Here is a 21432-nt window from a genome sequence, read left to right as displayed (position 1 = left end):
CCACTTGTGTGATTTAGTGATTTAAAATTATACTCTATATAAGACCCTCTATATCTAAATATTATCCCATGTGTATGATTTGTTTATGAAATATGAAAATAGTGACTGGTACCTCCCTCTGATGAAATGAAGAAACACAATATTGACCTGTCGATAAAATAAGCCGTCACAAGAAGTCTTTATTACAAAGGAACCACATGTTTTCTCTGCTCGTTTGCTCCATCTCACTCTGATCGTCTGTCTCTGAGTTTATATACAAGATAAAAACAGATTGTGACAGATGGGTTCGTCCTTTTTATTTCCCCCTCCACGCTGCCTCCCTCTGGCTGAACTTTAAAATAGAAATGGCACAAAGGGTCTGATGTTGAACTCCATCAGAGAGTGTTTCATTCATTGTGAATGTCGAATGGCCAAATACTTATATCTTCCACAAACCTATTGATAATATGAGATACCATTCACAGACTGAAATCTGCAAAGAAACAAACACACAAATACAGAAACACCAAAAATATGGAAATCCACACTGTAAATGTTTATTTTTATTATTAATAATTTCACAGCCTGCAATTTGGAAAATATATGAAGTGTGTGTGTGTGTGTGTGTGTGTGTGTGTGTGTGTGTGTGTGTGTGTGTGTGTGTGTGTGTGTGGCTGAGAGAGAGAGAATGAGGTTTTGTCCAATCAACTCAAATGTCCAAAGCGCATGCGTGAAGGTAAAAGCTAAAAAAAAAAACCACACACCTGTGAGCTCCTCTTCAATTGACGATCTTTGACATGAACCCTCTCTGTTAGAATTAGCGGGACCGAGCATCGCGTCATCATGTAAGTTTTAAATGACTTTATATTTAATTAATTGAACTGACACGGTCTCATTATTCAGTGTCGACACTTTGCGCTGTTGAAGTTGTCCTTAAATGACATTTGTTCGACGTTAGAGAGAAGTTAGCGGTAACTAGAGGAGAGCTAGCTAGCTAGCTCACCAAGCTAACAGAAAAGTCTTCGTAATATTCATTTCGTGGATTTAAACACTCGTGTTCTAGTATTTAACCTGAACAGACATGTTACGCGTGGCTTTAGTCATTCGAGTATCAGGGTCGAAGCTGTCGTTCAGGTATCGATGAGAAAACAGGAGATGATTAATGAATGCTCTCTGAAATATTCTCATTTCACTCTCCAGGTGTGAACATGGCGGCGGCTGTTTACCTCCTCGCATCTTCTCCCCTGTCACATATAAAGCTCTGGACTATGTGTTCGAGGTGAGTCTGTTCATTTTACCTCTGGAATACCGGGTTCATTAATAGTGTGAGGTTAATCTAATGTTACGGCTGTACTGGAATAAGATGCGTTTGCATTTCTGTTTATTTCCAATACAACTTAGCATCAACCTCATACTGTTCTGTCAGACTCGTCTAATCATGTCTTTGCCTCTTATCTTGGTATACTTTTAACTCTTCTTGTGTTTGTACGTCATGTATTGTAAGATTTCTCTGGGAGTTTAAAAAGGCAGTAGAAATAATCATTGTTATTATTATTTCAGAGGACCATCAGTACCAAAGTCATGATGAACTTGCTGGCACTGCCGGCTCCTTACCTGACTGATACCCACCTGTACCCTCACAGTGGCAAACTGCCTGAAGTCACCTACAGGACACCGTGGATCAGAGGTGATGAAGTGGCCCCCGCTAATGTCACATATTGTTGGTGTTGCTGTAGTTTTATTGGTCAAATTCAGGTTAACACAGCGTCAAGATAGAAAGAGCCCACTGTAAAAAAGTCAAATACAAAACTAAAACCACATGCATTAAATTGTGCAGTGTAATATTTGATGCAAATGGAGTGTATGGAGTGTCTTTATATTTTTTTCTGATGCACCTGACAGGAAAGGTGATCTCCGCCTGCAAACTCTTTGTCAGTGGTTCTGTGCTTGATGACCTGGGAGGAACAAAACAGCCTATGAATTTTACAGAGAGGTGATGTGATTTCACTTACTCTGCATCATTTTTTCCCTTCCTGTATTTTTATCATATAAGTCATCATTTCAATATTTATTCTGTTTTTTGTTATCGAAGGTGGACGACTTGGGTTTACAAAGTTTTTGTCACATTCCAGATTTAATGTGACTCTAAATGAGGCGAACAGGGATGTGGAGAAGATACCCAGCTCTAATCCTGACTCACTTCAAGCTGAGGAGGAGGCTGTTTGTAATTTAAAAGAGTCGCAGGTCAATGATCCGTGTCACGAAATCTTTTTCAAGTTGACAACTGACCAGATGGAACCTGGAAGTCAGAACAAAGGTAACTCAACAGTTGGAAGAATGTGTTTTGACTCGTGACGTTGATCATTTTTTCTTTTTTACATCTGCCAAAGATCTCCTCCTGCCTGAAGAGCTCATGGTTATTGATTACCTGCCACAATTTAAGAGTAAATTACCCACATTGGAAACCAAACTGTCCAGACTGAGGACGCTTCCCGTGGCCGACCCTCTGTTGAGCTCAGCAGGAGACACCATCTCTGAGGACACAATATTCAGGTGAAAACATGTCCACCACCAGCGTCTCATTTTTTAATCAGAGTTGTTCTGTTTGGAGACCTGCCCACTACTTCCTAGTAAGTTATGTTATTGACCTGATTGTCTCATTCATATAGTTTGCATTAGCTGAAATATTAAAATCTATTGGATTACAACCTTTCCAGGAGATGTGCGTCTTATGAGAAAGCTCCTGGTTCGTCTGCCAGTGACACTCACATGTGTGCAAACATACATGAGGACTTTGCCAAAGAATTGCTCATGAAGGAAGAGGTAATTTAAATTAATTTAATTTAATTTTTTTTGACAATAAATAAAATATGGAATTACCTGGTTTTCTTAACTATTTTCTAAATATGTTAAGACAAATATTTACAAAATTGGGGATAATTTCAGTGCTCACTTTTACTTGCCACTCTTATCATGAAATAACTTAACTTCTACAGTTTTTCCTCCACAGTCTCTGCTCTTACCTGTTGTTGTGGACACTTTTAAAATGACCACAGAAAACTGCACCTCCTTTTCAAGCATTTGTGGTATTTTAAATGTTGCTCCTGAACTATTGGATGAGCAGCTTCCAGTCCTCGATATGCTTCATCAAGGTGCAGACGAGATAAGGTTTCAGATTAAATAAAAATACATAGCAGTATAAAAAAATAAACTGATATGGTTCCTTTTCCTTCATTTCCCTTTCAGATGCACCAGTGTCAGTGGAAAAATTCCAGTGTAACTCACCAGAGGAGCGTAAACAAGAAGACAAGATGAATGGAGGCCTGATAGACTCAGATCTCATAGGTACAAGTTACAGAGAACATGCACAATAAGTGTAAACTCTAAGATGTACTATTCATTCTGTAAATGTGTCTGTGTTACTCACTACTTAGTGTTTTAGAAGTCACAACATACTTGCTTGTGGTTTCCTTGACCCTTCCTTAAGTTTCTATAGAACGTATGGTGCTTCCAACTGAATTGGAGCTGGACGTGTCTCTGACACTGGCTCCAAAGACCAGTCACACTTGTCTCTGTCCGTCCACTTCTGAACTCCAGAAGGAAGAGTTGTCACCGTTCTGCAGGCGGTGAGTGAGGATACCAGATCAAGCTGTCGTTGAACTGCTAACGCAGCAGTTATCATCGTGTGGTTATATTTATTACAAAATACAAAAATGAAGTGATATCACAGTTATATCAGACAATATGATGGTAATAGATTCATACATTAAATGAAAACACAACTCAAACATATGGGTAAAAATAGATAATGTTCCAAAGAAAACTGATTGCACAGTGTTTGTGATACTGATGATTGTTGTGTAGATCTTTAGTGTCAGTCAGAGCTCACACACAGATGGAGAGGGCACTTTGGAAAGCAGAGAAGCATCCAACCTTTGTGGTGGGATTTCTGTTGGCAGGTAATTACAAGGTCTAGTGTTTGAGCAGATAGGAAGGGTAAGACAAATGATGATGATGATGATGAGAGTTCTATGACACAGTAGTTTTGGATGTAGACAGGACTAAAAGTTAAGATATGTCTGATTTTGCCTCCAGCGTGATGGAGTGCCACTAAGAGGTAGACGGTCATTAAATATCATAAAAACAAATACACATTTGCATCTTTATTTGATAATTGTTCAGGATAATCTTATTTAGTTTACTCTACTTTCTTACTTGTAGGAAGATTGATGTATATTTATCAGACCTACACTGAAAAAAAATCGACAGAGTGTTTGTAGAAATCTAATCTGTTGTGTTTTATAACAGAGCCTCAAACATCTGAACCAGCTGTGGACTTCCAGCCACTGTCTGAGGCGATGAAAGTCCTTCAATTAGAGAAGCAAAGCTTTATGAGTGCTGCTGATGATCTGCAGTCACAGATGAACACGGGAACCTCACCGGTGTATTTGTGTAGCAGTCGTGAGTTCACTGAGAGCATCAGGTCTGAGTTTCCCTCCATCAGAGAGGAAAAGATGGAAGACTTTAAAAAGCTGTCACCTGACCATGAGCTGTGTGAGTAGAGTTGTTTTTGTCATTGAATCAGTTTTATTTAGCAGTGAATGTGTTAGTTGCAACAAATTTGTGCAGTTAATAAGAGGGTGAAGAAGCTTTTAATGAAAAAAGAATCATGTAGTTTAATGTCCCGCCACCATTGTACCTGGTGCTTCTTCTTTTTTTTAATTAAAGATAATAAATATAAGGAATACATTTGAATTTGGACTGATGTTAAGACAAAAGAAGCTGTGGTGAACTGTGATGGACATTTTGCAATATTTCCTTCCTGACATTTTGATAATTTGTGATTTAATTGAAAATACAATAAATAATGAAAATAATTGTTAGTAATATGTCATATCCTGTTTATTTGGTGTATTGCTTTAAACTAGTCTTATTTTCTTAAAATGTGAGATGATTTCTTAAAATGTGATTTCTTAAAATGTGAGATGTTGCAGCAGATTATTTACACATCTGTGTCATTTTCCTCATCTCCACTGGTTTCAGTCACAGTTGGATCCTTCCTGATGAGTCCTACAAACAAAACTCAGTTAGCTCACTTGGAAAAACATGAAACTTCTCTCCATACTGAAACTTCTCCAGATTATCCTCCTCTCCAAAACAACCTTGCAGACACGTCTCAGAACATCGTCCTTATGCACAATGTCAACATGAACAACAAGGAAGTAAAACCTGCAACACTAACACTTTTAAAACCTGCTGCTGTCTCCAACACCAAAGATAACATTTCCAACCCCAGGTTCTTTGATGTCGCCGCCCTGTCTTCTGCTCTCAAGAACAACAGAGACACAGGTGGAGATGACTGTGAGACCGAGCAGAGTGTCCACACTCCTGAGCAGACTGTGTCCTCAATACCGATTATTAGAGACAACCACAGACATCAGCAGGTTACCAGACGTTCTCCGGAGAACGAAATTGACCCTCTCTCCACCTTCATGGTACTCAGATCCCAGCAGATGGCGCCAGTTACTGCAGTGCTTCAGAGCTCAGCCAGTTCTCAAGGTACACAGTGATGCTGCTGTGGAAATGTGTTAATGTGGTTATAATGACTGAAAAGATAATGCTTTTATCTTTTTTAAAAAACAAGTTCTTCAGCTTTATCCAGTTTTCTTCACCAGAATTTTGTGACCTTTGCATTCATTGATAATTCCTTTGGTAAATCAGCACATGTATATATAAAACAGGATAAGATGTTTTTGTTTAAGACTATAGTGCCACTTCTTATATCGGAAATGTTACTACCATATCCGGAGAAGGCACCGATCCCTGCAACTGAGACAGATGACACCATTTCTCTGTGTAAATGGATCATTTTTCTCTAAACAAATCTAAAAAAACATTTTTGGGGGGTTTGGACTGTTGGTCAGACAAAACCAGTGTTCAGGGGACTTGCTGTTTGTGGACAGTAAATAGATAAACTGAGAAAATAATATGTAGATGGAATGGTGCCAACATTTAAACATTTTTGTGGTTCAGGTATAAGATACTCTGATAATGAACTTACTCTACTCATGGTGTAATGTCATACTTAAGTTACTGACTGTGATCTTGACTTATCCCTTTTTTTATCAGCACCAGAGATGGACCAGGTAACTCCACCATCTGAGCTGCGTCCTCCTCCACAGCAGATACAAAGATCAGATGGGAGAGCAATGAATATGAGCGGTTCTGTGTCAGGACATGTTACCAGAGAGCAGGAAGCTGCTGGTCAATGGAAAGGTCAAGTCAGCAGTCATCCTGTCAGTCAGTTGAACCTTCAGGAGAGTGACAGAGTAATACAGGTTCAAGCTACAGGTACAAGACCTTTACAACTAACCAAGTTAAAATATACTATAAAAAAGTAGACAGGGTTTTTTTTAATTTCAGTTTTCAACCTTTAACTCAACTACATTTTCATTACATTCATTTTACTTTTTTTAAGTTTTACATACACAATGAATTTGCACTTGATGTAGAGAATTAGGGAACTAAAACAACTCAAACCAAAACCCTTAAACGCTACTCAACTTATTGGATTAGAATTCAGTCCAATAAAAGTGTGAAAAACTGTTCTTGCTGATCAAAGTAAACTGTAGTAAATTATTAGTGCTGTAGAAACATGAACTGGATCAGATGTTTCAGAGGGCTTTGTTTTTTTTAAACCTCTGTCCTCTTGTTCCCTTTGCAGACAGCCAGCAGCGAGCGTACTTTGAGCTGCTGACCGTCGCTCAGCCTTGTTTGAACTCTGCCAGAGAGCTGGGGATCAACTTCTCAGTGTGGGGAGACTTCAGCTGCCTGGCCCCCGACCGAACACATTTCCTCCTCAAACAGCAGGAGAGGGTGCTCTGCAGAAAGCATGCACAGAGCACAGAGCTGATCCGAGGTGGGAAATAGAATTAAATCTATATGTTTGTTGTAAAAATATGTAGTTTTATTTATGGCTTAAACTGTACATCCCCTCTCAAGCACGTTTCCACTGTGTTCCTTCCAGACGAGGATCTACTCTTCAGCAAGGTGGCTCTGATTCATGTGCTGGTGACGTTCAAGGAGCTGCTGCTGAAGTGCGACCTCAGTACTGGATTGGGTCAGTTTGTGCTGCTCTCACTCCTATGATGTGACTTCAAAGCTCCTAAATATTTGGTTTAGAGTTTAAATTCTTTGTCTGCCATGAATTCTTCACAAAGAGAAAAGTCTGACACTCAAAACTCAGCAAAATGTTCTTTAGCAGGACCGTTCTGAACTGGTTTAAGCACATTTGATTTAAATAATGCTAAATTCTGCTGGTCTTGAAAAGTCTTGAAAAGAAGTTAAGCCAAAATGTCTTACAAGGTGTCATGGTATTAGCAGCAGCAGCTAGAAAAGTTCATCATCTAATTATGGGAAAATGTTAATTTCAGTGAAAATGTAAATTATAAAATTGTTGAATTACTTTTTAATGGTTAATGCATTGATCCATTTTATTTTGTTTTCCCAGGATCAGGTTGTTTTAAATAATTGATCATATCGAGATACAGAGAGTCATCAAGATAAAATAATTTGAGGTGTGATTGATCCAAATTGTTTTCTCATTGATATTAAAAAGTCTGTATACTGTTCTGACTTGAACAGTATACACAATATTGTGATATTTACAGCCTTCTCCTTATTTTTGACAGCGTACCTGACTCAGGCAGCTGAGACTTGTTCGGAGCAGAGTCTGCAGCAGCTGGTGAAGAGGATGCAGATCATCTTCCTCCTCAGTCACAAGAACCAGGAGCCCAACCTCAAAGTGCAGGAGATGCAACAGCTGCTGTTGAAAAGGCTGCAAAGCACTAAAGGACACAACAACATGGAGAAAGTCAGTAAATTGTACTAAATTTGTCAAGTTCATCAAGAACACAAAGATAAACAGATAAATAGATAAAATGCATTTAACTTATACTGTTCCACAGTGATCATGATCACACTATCCACCCAGCAAATCCTAATTTTCATATTTAGTTCACTTATGTTAGTTGCCATCACACATAAGTTTCAGTCTTGACATGACCCTGGTGTTCTGTCTGTAGATTCTTGTCATATTATCAGTGGACTCTGACGACAGCAGATCCACGATCATCAACAGCTTGAGCCAAGTGACTGGTGAGCAACCCTCGACCTCCTTCAGCCATTCATCTATATGAACTCAACCACTGGCATTAGCTGCTTTTGCTAAATTGTCTGTAACAACAGCAACATAAAATTATGATAATTTACATTGGGCAGTTGAGCATGTTGATGTTTTTCATTCTCACAGGTGCAGCTGTAACTGCAGTTCGTCCTGAGGAGAACAAAACCAAACTGAATGGTGCCAGTGTGGTCAGCAGGTAATGAGGAGCACAAATAGCAGCACGATGATCAATAATAGGTCAATTCATTTGATCAGTTAATAAGCAGATGCAGTGGAAAATATAATCACAATAAGAAGAACAAATGTATGAATTTTGTGTTAGTGTTTGTTTATTTTATGAATATAAGGAAAACCAAAACTATGAAACTAGGCTGTGACTCTCATCCCATTATGTAAAAGTAACACCGGAGTAACTGTTGCTTGTTTCAGTGTTAGAGGAAATATTTTCAAGCTGCGTTAAACAAATTGTTGTTTTAACACTCCCATCCTGTTTGACCAGTGTGTGTGACAGTGTGTGTGTAGTGCTGTATGAGCAGCATATAGGCCCCGACTTCCCCTGGAACAGTTTCTGTCTGGTGGTGGAGTATGACCATCCAGGTCAGTCTCCATGGTCCACAGTCTGCAGAGAGAGGAGCATCAGTCACCTCTCTTTCAACACCACCATCTCTGACTATGGTCTGTTGCCACCAAATGCATATTACTACTTATATATCATTAATCATGATTAATGAACCACTTCATTCTAAATGTTTTGTTTGCTCTTAAAGAGATGGGGACAGACCCCTGGTGCCTGGAAGACAACGTTCCTTATGTGTTGTTGGTGACTGAGGAGTTTCTTAACCGTCCACTGCTGCTGCAGACACTTGAGTCAGAGTAAATTCTCCCATTGGTCAAGTCTAATTACATCATATCCAGCTTAGTAAGAGTGGTTGTGTAGAGTTCACTTTACTAGAAATGGGGTCTGCACTGAAGTTGCATGATTCTCAGTGTCACTGTTCACATTAATGTCACATTTATGGTTTCTGGCAAAAATCAGTCCACACAACCACAGCAAGACATGTTAATTAGATTATTAATTGTGTTAATTAGACACACACGATTTTTCATTGCAGTGCAATGTGGTTAGATGTGACTGTGTTTGTGTTGTGGTTTGATGTAAAGGTTTAATATAACTGTGTTGGAGAGGAGCCACTGTCCGTCCTTGCAGATGCTCGGAGGGACTCATAACTATGCTGTGATCACAGTGGATGAAAGCACAGCTATTATCATTCAGGTACCAGGGGACGGAGAAACCTGCTGCTTCTCTCACGTGACACTTAACCCTTAATAAAAATCTCTGTTCAGGCAGCAACAACTTATTGTAAACTCACAGATCCATCTCCACAAGTCTTGATTCATCGGCACTCCACATGAGGTCGTTCACTTTACCATCGTCTCTGAACAGTCTCAAGCTGTGAAACTTCCTGATGTTTCACAGTAAAGGTGTTGCAGCCTTCACTTTAGGCTTTTAGTGTGAAAAAATAAATCAAGAAGTGTTGAGTTTTGGTGACATAAATTTACTATGCACATTTTGCTTTTTTATATTGACCTGTGTTTGTGCCAGGTCAGATTGGATTATCTGCTTTTATATTTAACATAACAAAATTTAAGCTAAATTGAATTCTATTCCAGCAAATGTAGTTGTGTGTGTGCATGAATGTGTGTAGGAGCAGGATGAACTGGATCAGGAACAAGCCAGTGAGGGACTGGTGATGAGGCTGACTGCACTCTGTCTTCAGTACAACTGCTGTTGGTTTATCCTGCACTGCCCGGACATCCAGGGAGGAGGGTCAGCCTACACACACACACACACACACACACACACACACACACACACACACACACACACACACACACACACACACACACACACACACACACACTATTATGAATATTCATTTTATACAGAGACACTCCATTACTGCCTCTGGTCTGTGTGATGACAGATTTTCCAGCGAAGCCTTCAGCAACTTGGTGTTGGTTTATTCGTCTCTGGTGCTGTTTGGAACAAAGTCCAAGGATCTAGATGTCAAGGTAGAACAAGTGCAATTCAAACACGATTCACATTTCTGCCTTTAACTGTTCAGTCAGTTCACTTTTGATGTGTAGAAAAGGCAGAGGCAAACTTCTAGCGACCATATTGGTATTTACCTCACCTTTAGCTGTGTTGGTGGTTTCATCTATTGTTATACAGAAATGTTTACTGCCTCATCATAATTCACTTGAAGTGACCAAAATATAAGAAACTTAATTTGTGAACAATTTACAAAACATAATAGGATTGTAATAATCATAGATATATATATATGTACATCTCTCTAAGTTTGTGCTCATTTTAATTCCTATATATACTAAATCTTATCTCTGCCTAATTTTTATGCTGGTTTTGTATCGTTCATTTTAGTCTCCAAGGTAACAAGTAACTTATCAAATAAATGCAGTGGTAATATTTGCTTCTGGTTTGTAGTGGAGTAAAGAGTAATGGTGTACTAAGTTACTCAGAACACTGATGGAAAGCAGTTAGTTTCTTGCCCTGTGTTTCAGGTGCTGATAGTGTCAGAGGTTTGTGAAATTGCCAAGTGGATCAGTCAGATCTGCTTCCACAGCCTGATGTCCAGTGACAGGGATCCTCTCAGCTTCCTGAACAGAGACTGGTTGACTGTGATCCCTTCACAGGTGAGCACAGCCTCACAAAAACAAACCCTCACTGAGAAAACCATAGGAGAAGGTTTCTGGATGCCGAGCTACAGCTGTTCAAATCTTTTTGGATCTCATAGATTGTTTTTAGTAGAGTAGTTTAACACATTAGTTGTACTCATGCAGGAATACTGAGAGGGGCCTCCACTGTGCATCTTGAGTGTCATATAATCAGCAGATACAACATATTAATTTCTATTGTGATGAAACACGTGTGTCTTTCTGTCAGCCCTACTGATTCTTGTAGTTAGTTTACCCTGAAAGACAACTTTGATATTAAGTGTCTCATTACATTTAACAAAGATAAGAAAACAATTGTATTGCTGCAACAACGCTGTGTACAGCTTTGCTTCTTGCCCCGAGTCTGAGTTTGTTGCTTGATGCTGCTTTAATATTATTTATTTATTTTCCAGGAGGAAAGTTGTGTGTTGCAGTTCCCATGTATTAATCCTCTGGTTAGTCAGCTCATGCTGTGGAGAGCTCCGTCCTTACAGTGGCTCCTGGGGGCCTCTCTGACTCAGCTGAACAAGCTCCTCCCTGAGGTGCCACATAAAGTCCTCAAGGTGATCAGAAAACATCACGACATTTACACATGCCCCCAAAAAATGTTACGTTTCGTCTTTGATGCAGTTCTCAGTTATGACTAAAAAAATATTTTATCTTCGTACGTTTGACATTTCATTAATTTATAAAAAGCCTGCAGGATTATGTTCTGACCACCAGTTGTAATTACTTCAACTTCATCTGATTTCTTTTTTCAGGGCAAACTGAATATTTTCAGTGGCAGTTCATTTATTATCCTCTTTTCTCTTTTTGATTTTAGCTTTTCAGTGACATCACCTCCCTGTTCACACTGACCACAAACCCCAACCACCTCGGGTCTGAGGCAGTTGTCACTGAGACAAACCAACAATCCCCCACCTCCCCTCATCCCTCGTTCTGCAGCCAAACCACCACCAGCTTCCTGTTTGGAGCTAAAAGTGCAGAGAACAGCTTCTGTGAACGAGACCCAGACCTGACGGTGCAGGATGAAAGCACAGATTTCAGATTTGATCTGAGTTGTTCTTTTGGCAGCCCAGATGTTCACCTGCAGAGCAGCTGGGCAGATAGGGAGCTGCAGAGAGAGGAGGGGACGTTTTCTGGATTAAAAAGCAGAGCTGGAGCAGTGGGGAGAGTTGTGAGGAGAGTAAGCGACAAGTGGACACTTGGGCCTCCACCGAACCACAGCGGCTTCACCAACTACCTCAACACTGCTGACGACAGTCCCCTCAAACTGGACTCCACATGCAGATTCAGCCCTCAGCAACCACCTGACGTCAGCACTCAAATATCTGCATACTCTACAGTCTGCGGCGACTTCTTCCGGCATCCTAACAACCATCACATCACCTGCAGTCTGAGCCCTCCCACTACAGGGGTCACACCGTGGGGTCAAGGTGAAAGCATCGATGTCTCCGGCATCGGAGGGATGACAGCGATTTCCCCCATGTACGGCTCCAGATGCTGGGTCGGACGAGAGAGGAAGAGGAGTGGCGAGGCTGCCGGTTTGGTTGGAACAGGTGAAGATTCAGATGCAAGCAAAAGTCGTGCAAAGATTTAGTTGGTTTTCTTCAAAGTGATAATAAATAATCAAATAAAACCCCTACAGCAAAAATAAATCATGCTCTACGTGATTTATGTGACTTAAAGTGAAGCTCCTGCTCCAAAGAGATGAGTAACTTGTCAAACACTGCTCTGAATATTTGCAAAAAAGTGCTAGATTGAGCCACACATTCATTTACAAATACTTAATATCTGTGAAGAAAAGTCTGCACAAATGTTAAAAATCAGGAGAAGAAAATTGTTTCAATAGAAATAAAGGCTTCAGTCAGTTTCTGAGTTTTTATTCTAACATATTAAAAATGTTCCTTGTGTGTTTTGCAGTGTTGACTCCACTGAAGAAGGGGAGGCTGAGCTACGAGAGGGTTCCCGGCAGGAGTGACGGTCAGACAAGGCTGAAGTTATTTTAAATATAAATAATTTGATCCTCATGTTGTCCTTACAGTTTTGTTAAATTCAAGGTGTTGGTTGCATTTTAGCTTCCAAGTTTTTATTCAGAGGCGTTTACACTTTTATTAGACTGCAGAAAGTTTTCAGTTCAAACTTGTTTTTAGATAAAATATCTACATTTTTAAAACCATCACTGTTTTGTTCTTTTTATCTGTGGTGGCAAAAAAAAATGTGGGATGAAATGCAATGCATCAAACCGCTAAAATACCAATATATAAAATACTAAGTTTTACATTTTATAGGACAAATGTAGGTATTTGCGATTTTATAAATTAAAAGTTAGAACAGTTTGTTATTTATTTATTTATTTTAAGTGTCCTGCACCCTGTAACCTCTCCTGTTCACTTATAAACAGATAAATGATAATATAACAGTTGAACTTTCATAAAATGTCTTGATTTGCAGCATTATAGTTAAAAAAAACCTCACAGAAACATTTAAAACACCTTAAAACAACATTATGTGTCGTGAACCATTGTGTTTATATCCCGAGTCTTAAGTCAAATAAGGGGGAGCAATTTGTTTTTACAGAATGAGATGAAAGATAAAGATTACAGCTGTGTGCACATTTTACTTTTCCTCCGTCCACACAGCATGCTCAGTAGTGGAAAACAAATTGTGATTTATGGTTGGAGGAGTCGGGATCGGGGGTCTCTCCCAGCTGAACTGATAAAGTCTCTCATTTTAGCAGCTCCAATGGTGGGGCGATTTTTTTCCCCGCTTTCATTTAGTGAAGCAATCCCCTTATCATCGTCTCTCAGCATGTGGAGAGAGTGCTTATCTTCACGAGCCAGCAGAGTGAAGCCAGCTCCCTCAGGAATGATCCCCAGACAAAGACGACCCCCGGGGGACACTGACTACAAGCCTCCCTGCCTCTGGACGGCCAAACCCAGCACTGGCTGCCCACCATCAATAACCCGCCAGCAGCTTTTTTTCTTCTTTCCTCAACATTTCCCTCTCTCTGTGTCCCTCTCTCTCTCTGGCCTCTAACAAGCAGTGGACAAACAAAGAGAAAATGGTGTTTTTTAATGGCACAGGAACAAAAGCGGTGGACAGGGTGGTTAAAGGAGTCCCTGTATGGAGCTTGGTAAACAGCAGCGTTATGGTGCAGTAATTGCCGCTCACTGTTACTTCAGCCCTGGTCTGAATGGGACAGGAGAGATACTGTGGGAATTAACGGGCTGTTTAAACCAAAGCTGTTCTTTACACTTGGCCACAGCTGCAAAGGTCACACAGCTGTTCAGAGTCACCTGTGTTTCCTCTCCTCCGTAAATCACGGCGGCTTCCTGAGTCATATTTGTTTGGTTAAGTCACATTCGGTGATGAGTGATGAGAATATTTTATATTTTAGAAGAAAACAAGGTAAACATTTTACTTTATTTTCTCCTGTCTAGCATTAATAAGCATAATATATATTTTTAAACACCATGATATTTAATTATCAGAGATGTTGATAAAGGGCCTTAAATCAATTTATTTAAATATATTTCATATCGTAATATGTGAGGAGACTTGGGTGATTTAACACTAAAGGGTAGTGTCTCATTCCATGAGCTGAACAAAAAAAGAAAGTATTACATAGTTGAGTAATATAAAAACAGAATAGCAATCCACCAAGACCTTAGTTAATTTAAGGGGATTTAACAGTAACCTTTAATTTAATCAAACCACACAAAACTCCGAACACTCATAGATATCAGTCGTCTAAATGGGCCAGATTTTTTTCATCAAGATCCATGAATTACTTCCTGGGAAATCAGTGAAAAAGCTCTATACACCAATTTTAAACGAAGCAGGAAAAAAATCCTGGATCGCTCCTTTCTCCTGATTTACACCAAACTTTTACGGTTTCTTTCTTGGCCTATGTCCCACCCTTCCACCAGGTTTCATGGAAATCTGCTCAGTGGTTTTTAAATGATCCTGCTGACAAGGTATAAAAAGTATTTTGTCATAAGTAGTTAGAATTTTTAAGTTGTAGCCTCAACCATGTTTTGTGAGGCCACACTGACCTTTGACCACCGAATTCTAATGAGTCCAAGTGAACCTTTATGTCGAGGTTGAAGAAATTCCCTCTGGCCGATCCTGTGATATCAAATTCACAGAAACAGGATGGATGGATAGATAGACAACCCAACAACATTGTGCCTCGGGCGAGTCAAAGCACGACCTCAAGATGAAGTGAAGACAAAATGTTTTCATCATTTTGCATCAACACCTCTAAGTAAAGAAAATCACATTCAGCTGTGAATCATGGAGGTTGCTGTTCATCTTAATTTAAGCTTGTGAACACTGTCGGTGCGCAGCGGTGACTTCTGTCATGAAAGCTCCTGGCTGTCAGACATGAGTCGTATCATTTTGATACCTGGCCTCATGGCTGTAATAAAGTCAACACGCTGGCCAGACGACCCTGCGCAGAGTATGTCTGCAGACCTGCAGCGGAGGCTGGATGGAGCTGGAGAGCGGCGGCGCCTGTCCTGCAGGTGCAGCCTCTTGGACGTGCAGCAGGGCCCATGAATGGACGATTCAGAGAAGGGCCCCCATCGGGCCTGTTCTCTAGGCCCCGGGCTAATCCCAGCCCCTAATCGGATTATGTAAATTCCTACTCCACACACAGACTTTTATGGAAGGCTGCGTCTTTGAAACAACACTTGAAGGGTGTAAAAGGAAAAATGACAATTGGTTAAACTCGTTTTTTTTTTTTTTTTTATATGTGGAGGTTTAAAGTAGGAGGGAGAGGAGGGGAGAGGTGTGGCTGGAGAGAGGTGAGTCAGGACGCTGTGCTCTCCCTGTTTCCTCTCTAATTTATGTGTGTCCCCTTGGAATGGCTCAACAAGATTACCATAGTCATAACAAAACCCATATTGTTCCACTGTCAATCTGGATATGGTATTTTTACCTTCTGTGGCCCAATCAGGCTGAATTCTATAGCGGAGCAGCCAGTGATATCAAGGTCTTTTCCACGGTGTAGAGGACGGTGGGTTGTTCGTGCCTAATGTGGGAGAAACAGAAAAGAACAAGTGTCCGCAGCAGTGAGAGAAGGATCACGTCTCAGTTTCACGTCAATGGGGAATTTGTCACCTTTAGTACTAACCTTCAAGGATTAAACGAGCAATGAATCATAAGAAGCAGCACAAATAGTCACTTAAAAAGCTGTTGAATCACGGAGGCTTAAAAAAAGAAGACACAAAATGGCCTCAAATGTTGCACGGAAACACCAGAGAATCATTTACAGCAATGATTTATGAACAATGTGATCCTGAAGTCATCGGTGCTACATGACAAACAGGAGGGGGGGGGGTTTAACACCATCCTCCTCGACTGCACACGTCACACAATAGGGTTCACCCTGCTATAAAATGTGGGATGCGAGCATGCAGCAGTCATCCCCCCTACACTCATCCCTCCCTCCCTCCCTCTCTTTCACTCGCTCCTTCCCTCTCGCTCACAAGGATCCATCAGTGAAAATGAGGAGACGCAGCTGAGTGGACATTTAAACACCCTGGACTCTGATGACCTGCCGAAACTGAGATTTCTCTACCTTTCTTCAAACACAGCACAGGTGAGACGTGTGCTTTATTTGTATATTTATATATATTTACATGTATGTATCATAGTGAAGGATTGTTTTCCCTTGAGGCCGCATGTTTCCACTCAGGTCACGTAAATAATTAATCAAAATGAGGATGTAATACAAGAGGATATTGCGTCTCTTTGCAGCTGTCGTGTAATAGTAAATAAATAATGTGTGTTTATGAGACTCTGCATTAATAATTCAAACAGGTATTTTTTTTGTAGATCAGCATTTATTTAACCAGAAAGTCTCTATTACTCAAATTCACTCACATTATAATACTTCAACCTCTCTATTTACCATTTATGAGCAGTACACAAATAAATACTTGATCATATAGATAATTCAAACCTCGCCTGTGAGTATATATTCTGTATTTTTATACATGTGTTTTAAGGTTTGTCATTTCATGTCCATGTATGAGAGGAGGCGTTAGAGTAACAAATTAAAATTATTTAAAATCCATCAGCTTATCAATACAATTTAAACCATTATAGGTTCATACACTGCGTATGAATGCAAATATGGACGTTTAATAATTGTTTCTGGTTAGATAAAACGTTATCATTATAATCATATATATATATATAAATTGGTCTCCAACTTCTGATAAATCTATATTAAAAATGAAGATCTGGTATAAGCAAAAACAAAATGGTTTTATTTTGCAGAAAGAAAAAGAGAATGGTATATTTATTGTATATAAATTACCATTTGTGTAACAAAACATGTTTTCACACTTTCCCCAAGTGTCAAATTATCTGAAATTCTACCTTGTAGTCAGTAACTTCAGCACCAGAGTGGCAATTTACACTTATTTTTAGTATTGATTAACTGTCAGACTATTCTCCCAGTTCATCGTTGCTGTATAAAATGCTGAAATCAAAATGCTGTTGCTGGCATCTTTAAACACGAGCATTAAACCTTAACAACTAAAACGATCATTCGATTGTTGATTAACTTTCTTTCAATCGATTCCTCGTTGCAGCTCCACTCAGCACCATGACCAGGAAGGTGTTCACCAACACAAGGGAGCGCTGGCGCCAGCACAACGTCAACACCGCCTTCGCCGAGCTCCGCAAGCTCATCCCCACCCATCCTCCAGAGAAGAAGCTGAGCAAGAACGAGATCCTGCGTCTGGCCATGCGCTACATCAACTTCCTGGTGCAGCTGCTGGAGAGCCAGAGCGGTCAGCCGGCCAGCCACTCCCCCAACACCCTGCTCACCTTCCTCAAAGGAAACATGGAGCAGCTGCAGTCCCCTCCGCACACCTGGGCCCTGACCAGTGACACCGAAGCTCCGTCACCAGGATCCAGCTGTGACAGCACGGAGGCCTGGTAGGAACACGTCGAGAAGATAAAGAATAAAACTCCTGAGTGAACTCTGGCTCTTTCCTGGGTCTAAAAACTGATCTCGTCCTTTCTCATGGCTCATTTTTGTCCCTATTCGTCACCTGTGTGTGACTCGTGTGTCAGAAGATGCAATACTGTGTGTGTTTTGTTTTTTTTCGTGGACTCCCAATGTGGCTGCCTCCTCGCTGATCAGTGTTACGATGTGATTTGCAGGTGAAAATTGAATTTGTATTCTGCATGGATGTGTAAACCCTGGATGTAAAATGTTCCCTTCATGTCTCCATGTTAATATTCCTTGTTAGTTTTGCAATAAGAGGATGTTTTGCCGATGAGGAAAATGGAGGGGATTAAGGAATTTCTCATTTAAAGCAATAGATTCTGCGAGGCATTTGAACAGATAATGGCTCCGTCAATTCTCCAGGCTGCAATCATCTCAAAGAGCCAAGGGCACTTTTTTATTTAAATCGACATGCTGGGTTTTTTTCTTGAGAAGACTAAATCTGACCTTTTTTCAATTATCAAGGTTATGTGACGTCTGAAGATTCTCCTCTGAGAAAGACTTTTCCTCTTTCTCACATATTTATACACAACAGTGTTCAGTGCTGGTTGATTTGTGATATTTAGGGATTGGACTGAGGTAAAACTGACAATCCTCTTTCAGTAATTATATAATTGACCGCACATCTTCTCAATTACTTATGTTTTTTGTGAAATGCACATGTCATATGGCCAAAGATTATGAATTGATTGTCTACTGTGAAGAGTGTGCTAATGATCTTCTGATACCTCTTTTGTAAGTTATTCAGTTTTCTTGTGAATATACATTGTTATTTATTTCAACTATTTATTTAATAAATGATTTGTTAATAAAAAAAACCCTCCTGAAGCTTTTCATTCAGATCGTTCTTCCTCACTTCAACGCAGATGTTATTCTATGAAATATTTCCGAGCCTGTGCACTAGGTGACCTTTGCACAGTCAGTGTGCAAATCAAAACAACAGGCACAGAATATCTGGAGGGGAAACCCACAGCCGGAAAAATGTCTATTACATTTTTGATGGTGTTGGAAAAAAAACTAAAAACAAGTAAAGAAATTAAAATCCATTCATACTTGGAGAAGCAGTTTGCTATCATTGCCTGTTAGAATAAATTGTATTAGTATGTTGAGCAGCAGAAGCAGACCTTTATATCGTAAACATCAGTGTGTAGTGAGGAATCGAGCCACAGCATCAGACTCCAGTGAAACTATTTCACACGTCTGATGTGCAGTTAAGGCCGAAGCTGCAGCGTCAGAACAAACAGCTCTTTGTTCGTGCTCAACAAGCCCGGAGACGTTCGTCCAGAAGTCCTGTGATGACTGTGTGGACACAGGCTGGCCGCAGCTCTCCGTCCATTGACCACAGGCCTGAATGAAGAGCTCTGAAAATGACAGCTTAACTTGTGACCCCCTGAGGTCAGAGGTCGTTCTGAAGTCAAACACTGACCAGTTGACCAACGCGCAGATGGAGTTGAGGAAAATGTCAGTGTGCTGCTGCTCTCAGTTTATAAAGACACACGCTAAATGCTTTTTATAGGCAACACCATCGAACTGATACAAAACAAAAGCTGAAAATTAGTTATAGTTCCGATTAGGTTCGAGAGGTTAGCATCCCGGGACCCGAAGGGACGTGTCAGAATTATTTGATAGAATAAAAACAGTCCAAAAGACAGTTTACGATCATTAGACAGAAAGATCAACTAGTATCTGTTATGATTTTATTGATTAGATTACATAAAAATACTAATAATTCAATACCAATATTTTTTGTTATCATATATTTTGTCTGGCGTGTGAACCTACGAACACTGAGCAAGGTCCCGGCCGAGGATCTGAGGCTCTGACTCATACAAGAGAAGAAAACTCAATATAACAGGAGGCCAAACCAGGGAAATCTTTAAAACTCTACAATTGAGTAACCAGGGAACAGAGGCTAAAACAAGGCTGATGGGACCTTGTCCTCTAGTTGTTGTTCACAGTCGAGCAGATGAGATGTGATTTTCCTTTTGGCTCAACCCTGAAAACAGTGAATAATGATAATCTGAGATTAAATAAAAGCATTGATGACCACGGTCGAGAGAGAAAAGACCCAATCTTAACTGATCATGTATTTTTCAAATGAAAGTTAGCTGCCAAACATCAAACCCAGGTTTCTGGCTGCAGGTTTTATATTTAACAGATTAATCAATATCATGAAATAGTTATTGCTTAATTTTCTGTCATCATCAAAACGATGGATAAACTCTTAGTTTCAGCTCCAGTTCCGATTTCAGTGGTTTTGTTTGCGGCCATTTTAACCCAGGTCAGACGTTTACACGCCTAATCGTCTTTTGTCACTGTAGAAAATGTGTGTGGGTGAAAAAGCAACCGACTGAGCTGAAGAGCAAACACAGGGATGGTTTCGGGCGCTGTCACCCGGCCGTTAAACTCTGGCTAATGGTGTGTAAACGGAGCAGAGGGCAGCTGGACACACTGACTGGAGGCCTGTGGGAACCGACAGGTGACTCTTTGTAACGCTGCAGAAATACCAGATAAATATTATTGTACTGGGACAGAGACTGTGCAGCAGCAGTCTGTCTCTCACGCAACATGAATTTAAGGAGGTATTTACCACTTCTGCAATTTCACGGTGAATTCAGCAATTTCACAGGGAACTGAAATAATAACTGAAACTACTGTGGTTATAAATAGCTGAATTTCCTGCTAATATGAGACATGATATTAAAAGCGGTTTATTTCTTCATGTGTGAAATGTTTCGGCGTAATTCAAACTCCCTCATGCTGGATTGTTCACTCGTCTTATGAAACAGGAAAGGAAAGGCATGTGATGGCTTCTTGCAAACAAGCTGCCAGGATTTCAAATGCATTTTGCTGATACACCTTATTTACAGAAATGGCCCAATCGCAGCATGAGCATTACTCTGACCTCAACTTTCGAGCAGGATTATGAAACTCTGCGATGAAAATAATAATAAATCTGTACGCTTCTCTTTCCCTCCACCAAGTGTATTTGCCTGATTGACTATTCTCTCCCAAGTATGTGGGTAATCGTCTATTGAGAGCACATTTCCTTATCAGCGTCTAACACACTGTCTGAATCCGTTATCACAATGGGCCAGATCAGTGCAGGCAGCCCCTCGCTCTCCCGGGTGAGGCGCCCATGAAAAAGAATTTCTGGAGTTGGGTGCCAACTGATAGGCCCTGAGCTCTTTATCCCCTTAAAGCCAATTCACACTCTGCATGTTTAAATATCTTAGCTCAACCCCTGCCCTCCCACTCCCGTCATGCACTCGAAACCCCCTCCTCCCTCTTCGCCTTTCCTCTCACTGTCTCTCTCCCTCTCTCCCTTTAACCCCAACACGGCTCCAAGTCCAAGCGTGGACTGCCGCCGCAGCTGACCCGCAGTGCGCTGTGGGTTGGTGGGTGGGATGCAGGTGCAGGGAGAGAGAGAGAGAGAGAGAGAGAGGAGGGGAGTCCCTCATTGTTGGGCTGGACAGCACCCTCTCTCCTCTGGAGCACCCTC

At 40.5% G+C, this 21432-nt stretch overlaps 2 protein-coding genes across 2 annotated transcripts; both read left to right on the top strand.

Moving 5' to 3' along the window:
• Window positions 1-691: 691 nt before the first annotated feature.
• shoc1 (shortage in chiasmata 1) lies at window positions 692-13322 on the top strand. The gene is made up of 28 exons (XM_069523459.1): window positions 692-824; window positions 1180-1258; window positions 1540-1666; window positions 1882-1972; window positions 2112-2296; window positions 2370-2532; window positions 2697-2802; window positions 2990-3131; window positions 3226-3324; window positions 3467-3605; window positions 3844-3938; window positions 4288-4533; window positions 5023-5538; window positions 6109-6330; window positions 6704-6898; window positions 7007-7099; window positions 7671-7852; window positions 8064-8136; window positions 8291-8360; window positions 8664-8839; window positions 8932-9037; window positions 9326-9437; window positions 9871-9992; window positions 10150-10237; window positions 10748-10879; window positions 11314-11463; window positions 11724-12459; window positions 12824-13322. Coding segments are annotated over exons 1-28 (4533 nt in total). The 5' UTR covers window positions 692-822; the 3' UTR covers window positions 12910-13322.
• tal2 (T-cell acute lymphocytic leukemia 2) lies at window positions 12854-18748 on the top strand. Its single transcript, XM_020099368.2, has 3 exons — window positions 12854-12883; window positions 16399-16508; window positions 17509-18748. The coding sequence occupies exon 3, from the start codon at window positions 17523-17525 to the stop codon at window positions 17859-17861; it is 339 nt and encodes a 112-aa protein (XP_019954927.1). The 5' UTR covers window positions 12854-12883; window positions 16399-16508; window positions 17509-17522; the 3' UTR covers window positions 17862-18748.
• The last annotated feature ends 2684 nt before the right edge of the window (window positions 18749-21432 follow it).

The sequence above is a fragment of the Paralichthys olivaceus genome, chromosome 4 (genome assembly GCF_024713975.1).
Source record: "Paralichthys olivaceus isolate ysfri-2021 chromosome 4, ASM2471397v2, whole genome shotgun sequence".
Taxonomy (NCBI): domain Eukaryota; kingdom Metazoa; phylum Chordata; class Actinopteri; order Pleuronectiformes; family Paralichthyidae; genus Paralichthys; species Paralichthys olivaceus.
This window is presented reverse-complemented; position numbering and strand designations above follow the sequence as displayed.